General features: G+C 38.7%; 3 protein-coding genes across 10 annotated transcripts in view; all 3 read left to right on the top strand.

The window, feature by feature from the left end:
- strap (serine/threonine kinase receptor associated protein) overlaps window positions 1–888 on the top strand; it is a 39350-nt gene extending 38462 nt beyond the window's left edge. For all 3 annotated transcript variants that reach the window (XM_056747841.1, XM_056747839.1, XM_056747840.1), the window contains one exon: window positions 168–888. In XM_056747841.1, coding sequence (XP_056603819.1) covers window positions 168–229 — 62 coding nt within the window. In that variant the 3' untranslated portion in view covers window positions 230–888. The remainder of the gene's footprint in view (window positions 1–167) is intronic.
- A 290-nt stretch (window positions 889–1178) lies between these two features.
- On the top strand, window positions 1179–10990 carry tmpoa (thymopoietin a). Of its 6 annotated transcripts, XM_056749087.1 has the most exons (15): window positions 1179–1483; window positions 5152–5269; window positions 6143–6292; window positions 6375–6517; window positions 7173–7274; window positions 7736–7804; window positions 7888–8025; window positions 8368–8436; window positions 8507–8641; window positions 8817–8909; window positions 8990–9049; window positions 9254–9487; window positions 9572–9697; window positions 9945–10048; window positions 10163–10990. In XM_056749087.1, the coding sequence occupies exons 1-15, from the start codon at window positions 1247–1249 to the stop codon at window positions 10497–10499; spliced, it is 2115 nt and encodes a 704-aa protein (XP_056605065.1). In that variant the 5' UTR covers window positions 1179–1246; the 3' UTR covers window positions 10500–10990. The 6 variants fall into 6 exon arrangements, with proteins under 6 accessions (XP_056605065.1, XP_056605059.1, XP_056605060.1 ...); XM_056749081.1 differs by lacking the exon at window positions 7173–7274; XM_056749082.1 differs by lacking the exons at window positions 7173–7274; window positions 8368–8436.
- Window positions 10991–12600: 1610 nt separating this feature from the next.
- slc25a3a (solute carrier family 25 member 3a) lies at window positions 12601–14560 on the top strand. The gene is given in 9 exon segments (XM_056749027.1): window positions 12601–12810; window positions 12812–12872; window positions 12965–13076; window positions 13079–13115; window positions 13251–13264; window positions 13267–13314; window positions 13317–13421; window positions 13636–13746; window positions 14397–14560. Coding segments are annotated over 9 exon segments (780 nt in total). The 5' UTR covers window positions 12601–12682.
- Window positions 14561–18587: the final 4027 nt, after the last annotated feature.

Raw genomic sequence — 18587 nt, 5'->3', positions numbered from 1 at the left:
AAACCATTCCAATTTCTCGTCTACTTAAAAGTTCCTTGTAGGTCAGTAATAAGCTAAATGCGCATATGCACTGTCACTTTGATTAAAATCATCTGCCAAATGAATGCTTGTAAATTTTGTGATTGTAACCATCCTGCAGGATAAACTAATTCCTCTGTCTCTTACAGAGGAACTTACATCAGAGAACTCTGAAGCCCTATACTGCCCTCAACCAGAGATCAAGGCCTGAGTGTGGAGAGTGAGAGAGGAAGCCAAAGGAGGAGAGATCACGGGAGAGGTCAGGGGGCGGGACGGGTCAAGGAATCCACACCCCAGTAGAGTGCTGTGCCACCACCCTTCTTCACCTGAGACGGACCGAACTGCCGAGCATGACTTTGGAGCGTGGCGATTAAAAAGCCAAACGCACACATACACGCACATTGTAGAAGTGAGCATCAGGAGACTGCAGTAGAGCTGAGGGTGCGAGCGTGAATGCTAATCCTCCAGCTGCCTGCTTTTTCTTTGATACACATGATACACCAGTCAGCTCCATATACAGCGGTCTGTTTCTGCAGCACTGTGATCACTTTGGTTAATATTTTGCTTTTTTTGTTTTGGTGTTACGACGTGTGCTTTTGGTACATTTGTTTCTTTTCAAGGGAATATATGCAAGAGCTCATGTTCAATTTGATGACATCTCTCAGTGGACGTGGTCTTGAGGAACGTGTTATTCAAATGTTAGTCAATAGTAGTGTGAACTTGTGGTAAATGTTTTGCCCATGAGAGAATGTGAATGCTGGGAAATACGTAAAACTTAAAAGTGACTTATGTTCTGTATTAATTTTGTCTTTTGTTGCAACGTGACAAGTTGTATCATTTGGCCAATAAAATGTTGTTGACATATCTTTAGACATCTGTAACATTTCTGGATCAAGTCGTATGCTTATAATTCCAATGATGTGTTGTGCACTTTATTCTTATCGGTCCATCAAATACATTTTGTCTTTCCTCAAAAATACATTAAATGCACAAAATAAATCGCGGCTGGATAAATCTATAAGCAAAACAAGAGCTCGCATTGCTCAGCCAGTCCGTTCATCGGCCGCGATTTTAAAATTTCCGCATCCACCAATCAGAGCGCTTCTTTCTGCGGCGCCCGTCCAATAGGAGTCTCTCTCCTAAGATGGTCACCGATCGCATAAAAGAAATCTGTCTTAGCCAGCGATAGTGTTCTGCTCATGCCAAGCTGTGATAGAGAGTAACAAACATGTCGGACTTTCTAGAAGACCCGTCTGTGCTCACTAAAGATAGACTCAAAGGTGCCCTGTTGGCCAATAATGTGGCTCTGCCGAACGGGGACCAGAGAAAGGACGTTTACGTGCAGCTGTACCTCAAGAATCTGACCGCGCAAAACAAAAAGAGCACCGAGTCTCCAGATGTCTTCTCCAGCGACGAGGAACTGCCTCCAGCCCCGGTGGTCTCCAACAAGAGCCGCTCGGGGAGGGTGAGTTGACGCGGGAATGATTCTCTTTTGTTCCGACTCCTTTAAACCTGTTTGTTTTTTAATTCGTACTTTTATAAATACGTCGGACGGTGGCGGAAAAGTAACGTTATTCCGATCGTCTATATTAACGGTTCATATTCAAATGATCCCAATTGTTCGACGCAACATTGCATAAAGTCGCGCGCGCGAACGCGTTTGTTAAGCGCATAAGATGTTAACACGATCATAGCGGATTAATGTCATAAGTGTGCGCTGTGCACATGTGTAAATAAAAACAAACTGGCATGCTGCTGCCCGTAACCAACGTTCCCGGCTTAAATATGATTTAAGATTCATTCACGTGTTGTATTTTGTATCAGTGGGAGTCACAAATATATGACACGTGGACTTGATAATGTCTAGGAAAACTTGTCAGTTTACGTGTACGCATCCGTTTTAGGCGTTTTCAAATCACAGGAAACGTAAAGCACATCATTTACGTTACACATTTTTGTGTGGGAGTGTTGAAATGTAGGAAGCACGGTACTCTTATCAAAACTACCATTCAGCAGTAATAGTCTACAAACTCAAAATCTGGTTACGCACACGACATGCTGGTCATTGACTTTTTTGAATGGTCCTTTTGTTTGCTGCAAGATCACATCCCTTGTCTTATCAAAGCAGGTGATCTATATGTGCATGTTATTTCACAATCCTCGGCAGAACTTGCTATATCTGGTTAAAAAAAACGTGGCACTGTGCAGCTAAGTGAGACCAGTTTATTTGCTTATGCTTTTTGTTGTCCTTGTGTTATCCCAATTGCTTCCATTGTTGAACTCCTTAGTAAATCGCTTTGGATTAAAGCGTATGCTAAATGACTAAATGTGAATGTAAATGGTTATCAACCAAATGACCTCAACTCTTGTCTCGCACAACAACACAGAAGTGCACATAGTCTCTGAATAGTCTCCACGGTTTTAAAGCTAGTAAATGGGCGTTCCCTTGTCATAAACACCCGTTTACTGTAGTAAAACAATGAATCGCAGGCCATGTTGATCAGAGCTATTCTGGTTGTAAACAAATCACACTAAAAAAGTTGGCCACTTTTAGTCCCTCCCTTAGAATTCTGTGACTTGTAGAATAATATCAGAAGACCTTGTGGCTGTTTACATAGTGGGTTTGGTCTCTTTATCGAGGAAATAGTTTCTTATGATGAGGAATTTGTGCGTTGGCTGCCAGATGTTTGTGTGCTTTTAGTTCCTCTTTGAAGTTTTGGACTGTCCCCTGTACAGTAAGTTTAGAAATGTGTGGCAGGCATCTCTGGTATGTTTTAATTGCTGCACACATACTGTACTGAAGTCCAAGGTGTGATTTGTTGAGGCCGTCATAGACGTTGAACTCAAACTTGTTTACCTAGATGGGCTAAAAACAATTCTCTGATAGCTTCGAGCCACTATTCTTTTGCGCTTCATGTTCCAATTAAGCAGTGAAGACGTTGTTGTGATGCAAAACCCACAATAAGGCAAAATGTGGGTAACCAACATCTTGCCTCATCATTGTAAATTTTAATGCAGTGGTTTATTGGGTTTGGTCCTTTCCCCCTTTTTCTCGTGTCCCGCTCTTGTGTCGAGTCTGTGACCGTTTCACGAGCGTAATGGTGTTGTTCGTGCACAGCGGAAACGTTTTTCCCCCTTCATCCTGCTGGAATGCTGTTATTATGAAACTACTTTTTGAGTAGGCTGCGTTCCAGAATGGCCCCAGCAAAGGCCCCTGCAATGAAACTCAAGCAAGGAATGGCTGAAACTCAAATGAGATTTCCTCCTGTCTGTGTCCTACCCTTCATAAAGTATTCTCCCTCTCCACTTCACTGTTTGAACCATTAGATTCAAACACATGATTCGAATTGTGGATCAAGGCAGGATTCCAGGGAATGTGGCTGGATTTGCATAGTCCCGACTCTACAGAGTCACATTCTCATTTTTATTACCTCCAGTTTCGATAGCACCGCCATCATTTGCACTTCGCATGAGCAGTGCTTGCTTTCAATTCATCCATTAGTTCTCTATCCAATATTTCTTGTTGCAGTCCATGTGTATTTGTGTGTGAACAGCTAATTTAAAGAGCGTTGATCCAGATTAACGTTCGCTTCTAAAGTTGCATCTTAAATTCCCTGCACATGATCTTGAATTTAAACTCCACCCAGCTGCCGCTCGGCTTTTTATTGTTTGGCTCCTTAAAGCATTGCATTTATTGGCTGGGGTGACTTGGGAATGCACTCAGATTTTCCTTTAGAGTTTGACTTGAGCAAGCCGAGTTTTTCTTTCTGGCATTTTGTTCAGGTGTATAGTCATGAGCCTGTCGGGCGTACTTGAACACCTGTTACTTTAGTTCCCATGACATCATCTACATATGCTGTACTGTAGAGCCCTTTTTTGTTAGTAAACATTGACGCGTTTTCGTTGGCGGAGCCCGGGGCCGTGACTGTTGTTAAGAAAGTAAACTTTAACGGAAAGAAACCAGTTTGTCCGACCTATACATGTCACTCAATGGGCCTCATTCATTTTAATTTAAACGTAAAGTAATTTGGGTTTTTTATTTGTCAAGTAATTTGCCTGAAAAATTTCCTCCGGATTCACGAATACTTTGTCAACGTCAGATTTCATAGTAAAATGTATGTTAATGAATTCCAATCATTTGTAAACGGGGTGCACGTGCATGTTCATTGACTATAAACCATTGCATAATCCTCGCCTATGAGTTACAGCTACGCAAATTTCGTATCTAGGAATGTTGGAATTCTTTGGACTTCATTCTCTTGTAAAGCTACATTATATTGTATAAATGCAGAAGATGCTTATGGGCTATATGCTTACCAATAAATTCATCAATTAAACTGTACTATCCACCAAAGCGTTTTTAGCCAGCTAAAATAATAATGCCTTGTGCTCTTCTGAAAACCACCTGCTGGTGGTGCCTGATAATGCTTTGGAGGCACTGTGTGTTTTTCCGGAGATGTGTTGGTTGCACAACAGTTAGCCTACTTGTTATTAGTATCTTATTTTGAAGAGTATTACTTAATATTAATGGTTATTCCATTTTTATATTAAGTTCTCCATTGTTGTGTATGATGGTGGTTAGTCAATGTAGTGTTTGTCCTGCCTCTTCTCCATAGTGACGAGCTCTGCGTTTTACCCAAAGTTAAAAAGTAAAAAATGATTTAAGACTGGGCAAAAGAACTTGTGAAATATCATTGACACATAGTGCATCAAAATGCAGTTTATTAATGTGCGCTCTAAATGCAATCATCTTTGATGATCGTTTCTGTGAAGTTTGCTAGTTTTATTGTGTTTGACTACAACTGTCGTTGTGTTTTCTGGCAATGGCAGATATGTGTTAGAATGTCAGATTAGAGCCTTCACACACCAAGATGATATTGGAAACTCTTTATGTAGCTAACTCTATGATGATTTGTATTGACCGCCTCCAGTTTTCCCCGTGTTTTCTCTCCAGCTAATGCTGTGACCTAATCGTGACGTCTGCTTAAAATGGGTCTATAGGATTGCAGTAAATGCATGCATGCAAAAAATTGTTTGTGAATATTCAGTTTTTAAGTATGGAAGAATATGGTCACAAATGATGCTTTATGCTACTGTATACTGTTGTAATGATATACTTTTTTTTTTTTCCAGAAAGCTACGAGGAAAACAGACAAAGTTCGTCCAGAGGAAACCAATGTCACTGAATTGACAGACGAGGGTTTAAAAGACCTGTTGCTGAAGTACGGTCTCAATGTTGGACCTATTGTAGGTGAGGCACTATTGAGATCAAAAGCAAATAACAAAGATACATTTTTTTAAAGGCGATGATACTGGCCCTAAAATTTATTGGACACATGAAGAAAGTACTTATTTAGTTAAGTTTAACATAATGATGATTTGAATATTACACTAGGTTAATCCAGATATTAAAAGTGAAATTTATTATAAGGAAAGCACAAACGCTTTTTAAAGTGATAGTTCAACCAAAACTGAAAATTCTGTCTTCATTTACTCACCCCTTGTGTCATTTCAAACCTGTATGACTTCCTTCTTCTGCAGAACACTAAAGGAGATACATCAACTCACGTTTTTTCACAATTTTGTGTTTGGTTACCAACTTTCTTCAAAATATCTCCTTTTGTGTTCTGCGGAAGAAAATCATACAGGATTGAAAATCCAAGATTTCCTTTTTGGGTGAACTATCCCTCTAAGCAATGCAAGTTTGTTAAAATAATATTATTATGAAAACTGATAAAGGCAGAGTTTCAAATTCAATGAGGTAAACATAGATTTGGATGCTCTAGAAAGATTAAAAGTAACGGCATGTTATAGAAAATACAAAAAGAAAACTAATATTGTCAACACTGTCTTACGAGGTTATCAGTAAATCTGATTAACCGGGCTTGTTGTTTTGCATGTTTATCCAACCCTGGCCTGAATAGTTTCAATGCCCTTAAATGGAAGTTAGAATGTTAGTAGATTATGTCATTGTTTTTTTTGTATAAAGGCCAAATGCAGATATAAACGCTTTTTATTCTACAAAAAAGTAAATACTGCAGTTTAAACAAAAGTGTGATGTTCGTCATTCTCGGTAGACTTTTGCTTTTCTCACACATCTTTGCCAACATCTATCTCTTATCAGCCTCAACTCGAAAAGTCTATGAAAAGAGGCTTCAGAAGTTGTTGGATCAGGGACCACCAGAGGCAGCGGCCCCTCCATCAGAGGCGTCACAGACAGATGGCAGCCAGAATGGCAACACGGATTCAGACCAGTACAGTGACAAGGAAGAAGGTAACAGAAAACAGGTTCCTTCAATTGAGATCTTATGCGTTGTGTAGTTGGATGTTAAAACACAGATTTGACCATTCGTCAGAACTTATAGCACCAGCTCCGATACTTGTGCTCGAGCCTGAACCAGAAGTCGAGCCAGAACCAGTCCCAGTTGTGGAGAGGCCGATCAGGAGTAGAGGAAAAACGCCGGTGACCACCAGAACACGCAGTGCACAGCACAACAAGGTGAGGATTTTTTCTTTGTGGGTATTATCTATTGGCTGGTAAATGTTTACACACAATAGTTACTTAAATAGGCTTAAATTATGAATTTATTGGGTCGGATTTTACATGACTTGTCAGTTTGATGCCATATGAGTTTGGATTAAGTTTGGCGTTATGGTTTGCAGCTTTAGCTATACTTAAAAAAAAAACTTCATGTTCTTATTTCTTTCTTTTCTCTAGTCATGCTTTGCTTTCTCATTTCTTTTTATTTCATATGAAATAAACCCTTACAGCTGTACATTTTTTAACCTTTTATTCAGGTTATTCTTTTATTAGCTGCCGTGTCTGTTTAATATAAATAGGACACAGTTTAAACGTTCTGTTCTTCTGTGAAAAGTTTAGTTTGCTTTCATTGTGCTGCTGTCAAGACTGCCTTGAGAAATTGTCCACGTGATGCTCACACCTGTTTAACCACATCATCCATTTAACACACAACAGCGCCACCTGCTGATAAATCCAGAAGCGATCTGATAAGACTCGGATGACTGATTTGATATTGTGAGCCAAAGTATGGGTGTTCTTTGTTCTTTAATGATCAGAACGTATTTTCTTTGCCTGAGTTCGAAATACAGCAGTGGAGAACACAGAGAATGTTCTAGATCTTGTTATTGTGTAGGAGGATAAACCAGAGGAAGATTGGCCATTCTTGAACGTTAAGAGGAAGTTGAAGACGTCGTCCCGTATGGTGGATCAGACTGTTCCTGGTAGCGACGACACTGTAAATCCACCTGTCACTATGTTATTTCTGTACATCACCTGGTTTCTGGGTGTTTGGTCACTATGGTGATGAAGGGGCGGGGAAAAACACTTTGACACACACCAGGTGTGCTCGGGTTTGCGACACTGTTTGGTTGAGCTGGTATTTGTTTCACAAATTAGCCTTTACCCTTTGTTGCAGAAATATACTTTGTTACTCAATAGATCTTTGAGGTTTGTTGTCCTAAACCTAGAAAAGTTTTTCAGGAGAATTGACTGTTTCTTTTACAATGTAAATTACACATTTACATACCTTGAATTTCAAAATCGATGCTCAATGTTTTTTTATTTTAAAAAAACATCATTTTTTTAGAGGTATGATTGTGTTACTTAAATAATAGTGGGATGGTGAGATACTCTTATAACAAATCCTATTACTACAAACGACTCTATAGTAAGTGTGTGTCTGTGTGGTGGTTTCAGGAGAACTCTGAAGTCTCATCTGCAGAGTTCTTGCCTGATACCAAGGACAGGAGGAGGACAGGACCTGTGGTAGGTGTCCTGAGAAGAAAATGTTACAAACGTAACCAAATTATTAGCCTGGTTTCAAGGACCTGCTTATTTTCATGTTCAAGATGGCAGGAAAGGACACACGGCCTTTGCTCACAGACAAAACATCAAAGCTCTCCTCGAAAGCGGGATCTGTGAAACGGCGCAGTGCACCAGTGCGTTCATATCACCGTGGTCTGAACGATGCACCTCCAGTCGACAAGGTGTTTATTTGCTGTGCGACCTCAAAAATTATGGCTGGGTGGTATGAGGTTAGAAATTTCAGCTGTTGTATGATGACTGACTGAGGGGAATGAAGAGATAAAGATCAATCATTCATTCAAGTGTTTTTTTATCCATGCATTGGGATTAATACGTAGTTGATAAGTAAGTATGCATATGTGTAATATACCGTATATCATTACCATGCTTTAAAATAAGTATACTTTATAACCTATAAGTTAGGAGATATGAGAGTTATTTTAATTACATAATAATTTGGTTTCCATGAAGTCTTGCAAGGGCGTCTGAATGTCTCTTTTTTTGTAAATACGACGTCTCTTTAGGATTTCTCCGACGTCTCTGTAGTTAAGGGGGTCTGTGTTCCTCTGGTGAGAGTAAAAGCCCACACTTTGGTAGGTACTGGCAAGTAGCCAGATGAACTTCTTGCCGTTTGTGTTTGTAACTTATAGCTTCATATTTAAGAGTGTGCCAAAGGAACGGACACCTTCAAAGTGCTCCTCGGTTTTTGAGTTTGACTGGTCAGAATCCCCCAAACGTCACAGCTCTACTTTCCAGTCAACTGTGTCTAATGTACACGAGGACGCTCCCATAGACGAGGTGCCATTCTTCTGCCCACCTGTTGTGGATTTTTTTTTTTAACAGTTGAATTTAATCACTATGAGTTCAAATATTTTTCATAGTAGTTGAAATGTCTAGGCAAGCCTAAGACCTTAAGGGATGATTTGACAAAAGTTTTTTCTACTTCATAACAAATATGGTTTCTGGTTTTTAGTTGGATGAGAATTCCTCTGACATCACTTCCCCTCCGATTAGACCGTCCAACCGTGAGCCGTTTGCTTCTCTGCTCAATACTGCTTGTGTTGAGGTGATTGCTGCATATGATTTCATCTTTCTTCATTTGGAAATGATTGAGAAGGATCTTAATTTTAAAACTTGTCAACTCAGGTAGATGACCATGGTATGAAGGATATGCTACGCTGTAAATATACATGCCGTTCTCCCCTGGTATGTTTTATGGGTTTTAAGACCCAAACGTTACTGATTTATAGGGTTCCCGCGGTCAACGACAACACAATTTTTGTATTTAATTTCTGAAAAACCATGGAAATGCATTGGTTAAGAGCTGTGGGAATCCTGTATCTAATTAAACATCATTGTACATTACTATGTAAGAATTTATTAAGCATCTGAAAAGTCTGTTCTTTGAAGGCTTCCTCTCAAGAAACCAAATCTGTCACTGTACCTAAGCTCTCAAAAAACATCCAACCTCATTTGAGTCGGAACGAAACTTCCAAATCCTTGATTGAACCAATGCGTCGTCTTTCATCTGCCTATGAGTGCCAGACAGAAGATTTCCCATCATCCCCGCTTTCTTTTAGAGATTCTGCATCCCGCTTGGCTTCAGATGACTCTCTACTCGCAGTATCAGTTAACCTTTCCCAGGTTTGAAGTTGGTCATTTGTTTTGCTTTTTAAGCAGTTTATTGTTTGTATAAATGATGTGTAACAACAAGTCCTGCTTTACCAGGAGAGCTGTGGCTCACCAGAGACCCAGCCCAAGAAAAAGCAGTCCAAAATCACTCCTTTCCTCTCCCCAATCACACCTGTCAGAGGGCTTGATAGCATCCATACGGAGACTAAGCAGACTGCAATGGTAATATAATGGGATGGTGTCTGGCTCCACAGGTGTATAATGGTGATGAGGGACTTCCACGTGTGATGGGTGCTGTAGAGATTTATAAAGCTGTACGACTAAACCTGTTTCACTTGGGTTAGCTCTGGTGTCATTACATTTTTCGTTCTTTGTTTAGGTTAAACAGGGAAGATCTTCAGAATCATTTAGGGCTTGGATAAATGGCGTCCTATCATTGATCTCATCATTGTTCTGTGTTTGTACACAGGTGGAAAAGGTGTCCGCCATTGATCAGACCCCGAGGACGGTAGAGAGAGATGTGCTCAAAGACATATTTCCTAATGAAAACCTCAGCACCCCAACTGGAATCAGGTATGGAGAAAATATGGGAACATATTTGTCAGTATATTTGCAAAAACATGTTTTATGTTCATTTATTAAATATACAATTACTCTATCTTCCCATCCTGATTTATGCTTTCTTAGCGCCACCTGTCGGCGACCAATCAGAGGAGCAGCTGGTCGGCCCCTAGGCGACACATGGCTTGACGAAACTCGTCTTCGTCATACGCCGCTAAGAGAAACCAGCACATCCTACATTGAGACCAGGTCTGTTTCACGTGCGGCTGCGGTCCCTTTGAGCGCTTCCAGACCTGTGCCGCCCCCTGCTGTGAAGACCAGTGCACGCCGTGGTCTGCCGGTGTGGCAGCAGTTCCTGCTGTTAAGTTTGGTTGCTGGATTCCTGTTCTTTGTGTACCAGGCCATGGAGACTAATGAGGTTGGACTCTTCAAGCAAAGTGGATCAGATAGCACCAGCAAATGAAAGTTGTACACTTAATAAAAAAACAACCATCAACCATCTCTAGATTCTGTCAACCCTCTTGTTGACTCCGCACACATTGCAATTTTGGACATTTCCTGGTCTCATTTATAGATTGACATAACATTTCGTGGCTGTCGAGTCATGTTCTGTACCCATTTCCAGCCTGTTTAGAGGAGGGAGACATGGTTTTTAAGGGACAGGAGCATTTATTAGGATCTTTTTTGTTTCTTGTCTTTGCATGTCGAGTGAGTGAGTGTGTGTCTTTTGTTTTTTTGTTTGTATTTGATTTTACAGATCACTGTTGACGCTGTCCATGAATGGGAGAGTTGGCTATTTACATGCATTTTTGTTTGTAAACATTTAGTGTCTACTTGTTGCATTTTTCACATGTAGCTCTTGAAAAGTGCCGTATTCATAACATTGATGCCTCTTCTAGTATTTATGTATCTGTTGAAATACAAATATTTTCAATAAACTGTATTTGCAATGTATTCTGAAAAATGCATTCCATTCAATTACTCCTTTCAATGTCATTTACTTTTTTGTTATTTTCTTGAGGTTGTTTAAATCCCAAAATGTAGGAATTTAATGTAAACAACACAAGAACAAAAACATCATATTGAATAAGAATGCATCCTAAAAAATTATATTGAAGTTGAAGTGGCATAACGCTGTAAATACTATGGTTTGTCCTATGTTATTGTACTATATATATTTATTTTGATATTGATCTAGGCGAGTGAATAAGTCTACAGTAGTAATTGTAGAGCCCGTTCTATAGTCCAAAGAGACATTGAATTCTTAAATCTTTTTGATCTCGTATAGTTAGTGGACATAACACAAGTCTCTTTGCTATGGTCCCAGAATAGACTGTCTCATTGACTTAAATCGTCTTAAACCCTCCGCTGCAGTAATAAGCTAGCCTGAGCTCAGGTTTGCATCAGTCGTGCTACATTGGGAACTATAATTTCATGAATACACTTGAAACTCTGAGCGGTTGAAGTCAAGTGCTTTATAAGCTTCATGTCTCTTAAATTGGTTGTTTAGTTGGTTTTGACCGTAGCACAGTTTGATGTGTGATGACGTCACAGAATGTCAAAATGAATTAGTCGGAGGTCATCTGATGTCTGAGACTCACCGGTCACTGGCTTCACCCTGGAGGTGACAACCAACAAGTTAGTGGATTATATCTTTCCTTAAATATTTAAAGGTTTGATTTTCAAAATATTTTTTGCAAGCTTTTTTCTTTTGTATGGTGTCAAAGCATAATGATTTTAATTCTCAAGTCTGTGCTATTGTAGTAAACCCTCCTCATTAAGAAGTATGTACCCGATCACCTTAAAGCAGTTGGCACGGTTGAGTCCTTTCCATACCCCTCTCTTCTCCATTAAACCTGAAGACACTCAGAAAGAAGACAGTCGACAGATAAAACGTCAGCTTGCAATGGTAAGACGTTCTTCATTCAGTACTGAATTGATTTATAAATAGAGATAAAAGTGTCTTCCAGATGCATGAATGTTATATTTTATCTTTAGAATGTGATATTTGTTATTTAACAAAACGTCTAAGTCACTTTGGATAAAAGTGTCTGCTATAAATGAATGCAAATGTAAATATTTCTTTTGAAAGGTGAGGTCCTAGACACTTAAGATCAAGGAAACAGTTGCTATAGAGGCTTAAGAATCATGTGATTTCTCTTGACTCAGCACAGTTTCGCATTAAAGTCATTTAAATAACAGAGTTTCATATAGTCTTGTTTAGTTGTAAAATGCTTTCAGCTCCTAAGATCAATACCCTGACATTGACCTTGAAGTCCAACTCCATCTGATCTCCATTTTATCTCCACCTGTCTTGGGGTCCAAGCACATTCATAAATTGGCATAGTTTACATTCATTTATTTTCTTTGATCAACACGGATTAAGCCTTATAAACTAGGTAGATTGGTGATGCTCTCGCCCAAAAAATAGGCGAATAACACATTGTATTGATCTTGGTGACTGTCTAAGACGTTGAATTTGCGTGTTTTTAGATGTCCTGTTATTGGAAGTGTTTTCTTCCTCCGATGCAGACGTGAGCTGTAAATATGGGTCAAATAAATATTACGCCCTCTGTAAATTTTAATGATTAATAATTGCATTTAAATGCATTGATGTTTTTTATGCACATGTTTTGGAACTGAAGAATGAATCAATCTGTCTTCCAGGTTGACCCGGTCAAGTACAAGTCCATCTTTAATGGCTTCTCTGTCACGTTGAGAGAGGATGGTTTCAGGGGGTTAGGCAAAGGGTGGGCACCAACATTCTTTGGTTATTCTATGCAAGTTTGGTTTCTACAAAGTCTTTAAGGCCATGTACAATGACATGCTTGGAGAGGTAAGCGTCTGAAACCGAAAAATGAAACATTACATCATTCAAGCATTTTATCAACATCTAAAGTCCTAAACCTGTTTTTGTGCTCTAAACAGGAGAATGCTTATTTGTGGAGAACCTCCGTGTATCTGGCCGCGTCTGCCAGTGCTGAGTGTTTTGCTGATATTGCACTGGCTGCTATGGAAGCATGCAAAGTGCGTATTCAGACGTGCGTCCAAAAATGCACGCTGAGGAGGGGTTAAATGCGTGAGTGTCTGTTTAAGGCAGACCAACTGTTTTTATATCAATGTTTATAAACATAAAAATGTTTATGTGTGCATTCAAAATATTTTGTTGGAATTGTTTGTTTATTTGTTTTACAAATGGTTGTTATCTGTGCAGGTTCCACAAAGGTGTTTTTCTTTGTGGCTGAGGCAGATTCCCTGCACCATGATGAAGTTTAGCTGTTTGAACGTACTGTGGAGATGCTTTATAAGTACATAGTGCACAAACCGCGCAGCGAGTGTTCCAAGCAAGAGCATCTGGTGGTGTCCTTTATTGCCGGTTACATTGGTAAATCAACCTGCAGAAAAGAGTAAAACAGTCATGAAAAATAAAGAAAATTGGTGAATTTTGAATTATTATTCCTTATAGTTTAACCCCAACTTCGTCTTCCTTGATCAGCGATGTAAAGTCAATTAAAAAAATGTTTAGCTTCTGACATGTAGTTGATGTTTTAAATGCAGAATTCTAACGCAGAATAAGCTTATTGAGTGTCTTCTCTCAGCTGGTGTGTTCTGTGCTGTGGTGTCCCACCCTGCTGATTCTGTGGTCTCTGTACTGAACAACCAGAAAGGTAGTTCAACAGTGGAGGTGCTGAAAACACTGGGACCCGTAGGTGAGTCACCGCCCCACTCGCATACAAAGTGACAAAATCTGTTGATGAAATGACATGTTGACAGTCAGCTGGTCATCATCACACAATAATACTCAACCGTGTGAACTGCTTTTATATCACCCTGAAGGAGTTTGTTTTGTCACAATCACTGGCAACATGTACATTGTCCTTCTTTATATGGTTGGTTGGTAATCAATGGAGTGATAGGAAGAAGTGAAACAAGAGACAAAATACTTGCAAAGTAAACCGGTTGCCTGGATAAACAGTTACTGAAAGAGTTTTGTGATGATTATACAAAATGAATTGAGTCGACATCTAGAGACTTGGGATCAGTCATTATAATGGTTAGGTTTACTTACATTAGGTCTCATTTAAAGGTATACAGAAGTATGCACTACACTATGTAACCACAAGAGGCAGCTGTTGTTCATCCATTTATTCCTGTATATCAATATTAAATTTACATTGCTTATTTAGTAATTGACTTATATTTAGCTTATATTAACTAACATTTTATTTATTTAGAAATGAATTATGATACATTCATTTTTTATTATGTGTATACATTTTTAGTGAGGGGGATTTAGGTGTTAAATTTCAGTGTAGAGTTAATATAAGCTCTCTTAAATTTCTGTTTACCTCTCTCACAGGTGTGTGGATGGGCCTCTTTGCTCGCATCATTATGATCGGCACGCTTACGGCCCTGCAGTGGTTCATTTATGATTCTGTGAAGGTGTACTTCCATCTGCCACGTCCCCCACCCCCAGAGATGCCCGAGTCCCTTAAGAGAAAGATGGGTCTCCAAGATTATTAGATTACTATTTTAACAACCACACGCATAAAGATTATTTTCCACACGTAATACATGGCTGAAAGCACCAGTGGGCTGGGTGACTATCATTGTGTCTTTGTACGTCTTCGAGTAAAACCCACTAAATTCAAAAATGATAATAATTGTGTGTCTGTTTTTGTACTGTAATTTATTTGCTGTCCTTAGGCGATTGCTATTTGCTGTTTTAAACACTAGAGGGCACTGCTAACGTATGCTACTTAGGTATTAAGACCAGTCTTAAGAAGCAAGGGAACATTTTTAGTAAGACAAAAGTACATTGTATGGGTCAAAATGATCGATTTTTCCTTCATGCCAAAAATCATTAGGATATTAAGTAAAGATCATGTTCCATGAAGATATTTTGTAAATTTCCCACCTTAAATATATAAAAAACTACATTTTTGTGAGTGGATGGCCTGCCCCAGTGCCCCTGTTTTACAATTTAATTTAATCATACATCAATAGACATCTTATTTATTCAGATTTCAGATTATGTAAAATTAATTTATTCAAGAAACTAATGACAAAAATCTAACTAGAAGAAATTATCCCTGGCCTAGAAGAGAAAATTGGTAATAAGAATGTTTTTATGCATAACATTTTTACATTTTATGGTTATTATCTGGTCAGATAATATTGGTATTCCTATATATTTAGTAAAATATCTATGATCTGTAATAAAATATATTTAAATTTTAAAGAATAAACATACTTAGTAAGGCTTTTATCATGCTTTAGAACAGAATTTAATTTTAATGTGACCTATGGGGCCTCCATCAAAATGAAACTCATTTCATGATTTCATTCTGCATTTGATTGGATTGATAAGTGATTTAACAATGTTTATACATTTTATAAAAACATGTGAATAATGTCAAGTGCTATTCAGGTGTATTGAAAGATTACTTGAAATTTAATCAGAAGGGAAGTGTACTCTGGGAAATAGTCTCCTAAATAATCTAGAATCTCATTTCAATGCATCTTTAATTAGTTTCATTCATAAATGTTTTACAACATATTGCAGTAGTATTCGGCGGCATGATATTGTCCCATCGAGTGGCCTGTGAGAATGATGAACTAATACAATCTCATTGTGATGTCACAATGCCCCGGCATACTCTCTTCTCGTCCATTTTCATCAGCAAGCAAAAGCAAAATGGTGCCCTGTGACCTCAACGCAGCATGTTTTGAGCTCTCAAAGAGATTTTCTATCACAGCAGAGATAGGGGTCATTCACTTTGCTCAACGGAGTGACAAACACTATGTGCCTGCATTCAGGCATATGGGTTTGAGTGGGAGAGGCAGGCCTGGGTGTTTATGTGTATGTACGTGAAGCTTTTCTCTAGTTGGTAGTGGGCTTGTATCTGTCTGTTTGCATGAGGCGTGTGTGCGCATTTGTGTGGATCAAGAAAATATCCAGTCACTAAAAGAAACACACATCCGTCACTCCATTGTCATTATAATCCATTTAGATTCGGTTGTTACACAGTTTTCAGGACACCAGATTCTGAATTCTGGGAAATCGGCTTTGGTTAAGGCCCTCGGTTTCTCCCGTTCCCAAGCTGCTGATGTAGGGGGTTGGTCACAGGGTGCATGTCACTGTATCCACTTTGGCAAAATGCATTCGCTGTGTAATAGTTCCACATGCACCCTCACCTCCCGGGTGAGTAATACAGCTTCAAGCCATCTGAAGTGTGTTGAAAGCACACGCTTTTACTCAAGAATTACATCACCAGGATTTTTCTGAGCTTTCTGGATGTGCATTCATTCTTCAAATCTTAAGGGGGTGAATAAATAGGATCTCTTTACTTCTTTGAATTTTGATCCATCATGAATATAAAATAATGTTGAACTCTTCATAGGCACTTATTTATATCCCCTTTGTTGAATAGAGAGGGGCTATAATGTCACCGTACACATGAGGATAGAGTATTAATGCACCTGTTTTTACTATGTGTTATTCAAATGCACACTGTACTAAATATAAGAGTCTTAGGGGCCCATTTGGGACTCTTCAGATGACATAGAACCACAAATTATTCTTAGTTTTAAAAAGAAATCACATTTTCTTTTTTTTACGACTAAATCTTTCACGAGAGTTATTAAAGAGATCACCCAAATGTCTCCATACTATGGAAATCAATGGGGGTCAGTGTTGTTTGGTTACCAACATTCTCTAAAATATCTTATTTTGGGTTCTACAGAAGAAAGAAAGTCATACGGGTTTGGAATGAAAAGATAATTATTTTTGGGTGAACCTTTAAAGCAAAAAGATGAGGTGACCTGTTGATACTGTAACACAGTCAAAAAACAAACCACACTCTGTGTGTGCTAATGCATCTGTCTCTCACATTCACTCTCTCTTTTGTTACCGCCCTTGTTCTACTTTTAGAGGTCTTTCTAAATAGTATGCAGTGTTCCCGACAGGTCACATGGGTCCGTGCATAACTAGAATGGGTTGGCTGTCTCTGTAATGCAATATTCTGTGGGAAGCAATTGCAGAGCACTTTGCTAGCAGAAGAGCTGAAACGCTGAACAGCTAATGACTTGCATGCCCTCAAATGAATTAGTTTAACTATGAAAGGAGCAGGCTGATTATAATTAAGCCAATTTATGTGTATGAAATAGATAACAGGTCTAGTTGTAACATGGATAAGTTGTATTTTAGGAACTTTAATGTGTGCATATAAAGCCTTACACAAATGTGTTATTCTAGAGCAGCGCTTTTGTAAACTGGTTTAAACTCCCAATTCCATACCCTCTTGAAACTTATATATTCACTTTTGAACTTGAACAAAAAGTTGGTTTTATATATATTTTATAACTGCAGAGAAGCTTATAATAAACTTTCTAAGCGAATTTCACCGTGACAATTTTCATGTGGAAACATGCCCTAAGGTGTGTTAAGTGAACTCGATGTGCTCAGGAAAAAATCCTGTACGGTTCCAGTGACCCTGTTTGACTTTATGAAGGTCAAAATCTGGGCTCCATTTTGATGCAAGCCAGTGATTGGCTGTTGGCCAGCTGGGTGGTGGAATGGTGGTCGCTGATTGGTGGGAATGCATGATGTGAACTAAAATGATCCAGGGTTGATAAGGGACAAATCTGTCAATCACTAGTGGTGTTTAGACACCAAACATGCTCATCTATACCAATAGAAAATGATTTAGCTGTCATTTTTTAATGTACGATTAATAACTCATTTTATTTTGGTGCTGTTTTTATACCTTCTGTATATGTCTTTGTGTAAACAAAATTTGACATTCTTTTACATCAAAAAGCTTGTCATATGACTTGATTTACCTATATGTTTATACACTACTATGTATGTACTATATTCCATAGGCCTACTCCTTTTTATATTGTAATACTCATTATTTCCAGCTGCTGTATTCACTGTTCAATTGTTAAATGAATATTATAAGTACTATCTATTGTATATTTATAGTAGTTTTGCTTTAGAGGCTATCCAGATGGCAGAACCACTAACATTTAAGTTATGCACACTTATGATACATAATCTTTTCGCAGAATCCAGACCAGACGGCAAGATGTCCTTAAACCTGTCCTCCAATCCCACAGCCTACATTCACTGTTCTGCTTTTTTACCAATTTTTTATAAATCCTTCTCCATTGAATATGTTTAATCTAATGCGTTCTTTCTTTAAGCTTTTACAATTTGATACAATAGCCTGCAGAGAGTTTCAAGCTGGTCTCATTGGACCGGTTAGTGGGTGGATCTGATGCCTCATTGGTCCTTGTTTTGGGGATTCAAAGAAGACTTGTCGGGTCATGATAATCAGGGCAGACTGTTGTGTGGCACTGTTGTTTGTTTATGAGCTGCCGTTGAATAAACACAGTTGAAGCCATAGCTACGCAGGTTGATCTCATGTTTAGAGAAAGCAAGAGAATAAATAACATGAGCATATTTGATAACTCTTATATCTGCAACCATCCATCGCTTTAACACTTCACTGAATTCTTCACCGAGTGCCTTGTTTTCTAGTTA

This window comes from Triplophysa dalaica, chromosome 5 (genome assembly GCF_015846415.1).
Source record: "Triplophysa dalaica isolate WHDGS20190420 chromosome 5, ASM1584641v1, whole genome shotgun sequence".
Classification (NCBI taxonomy): domain Eukaryota; kingdom Metazoa; phylum Chordata; class Actinopteri; order Cypriniformes; family Nemacheilidae; genus Triplophysa; species Triplophysa dalaica.
Note: the sequence above shows the minus strand (reverse complement) of the source record. Positions and strands in the feature narration are given on the sequence as shown.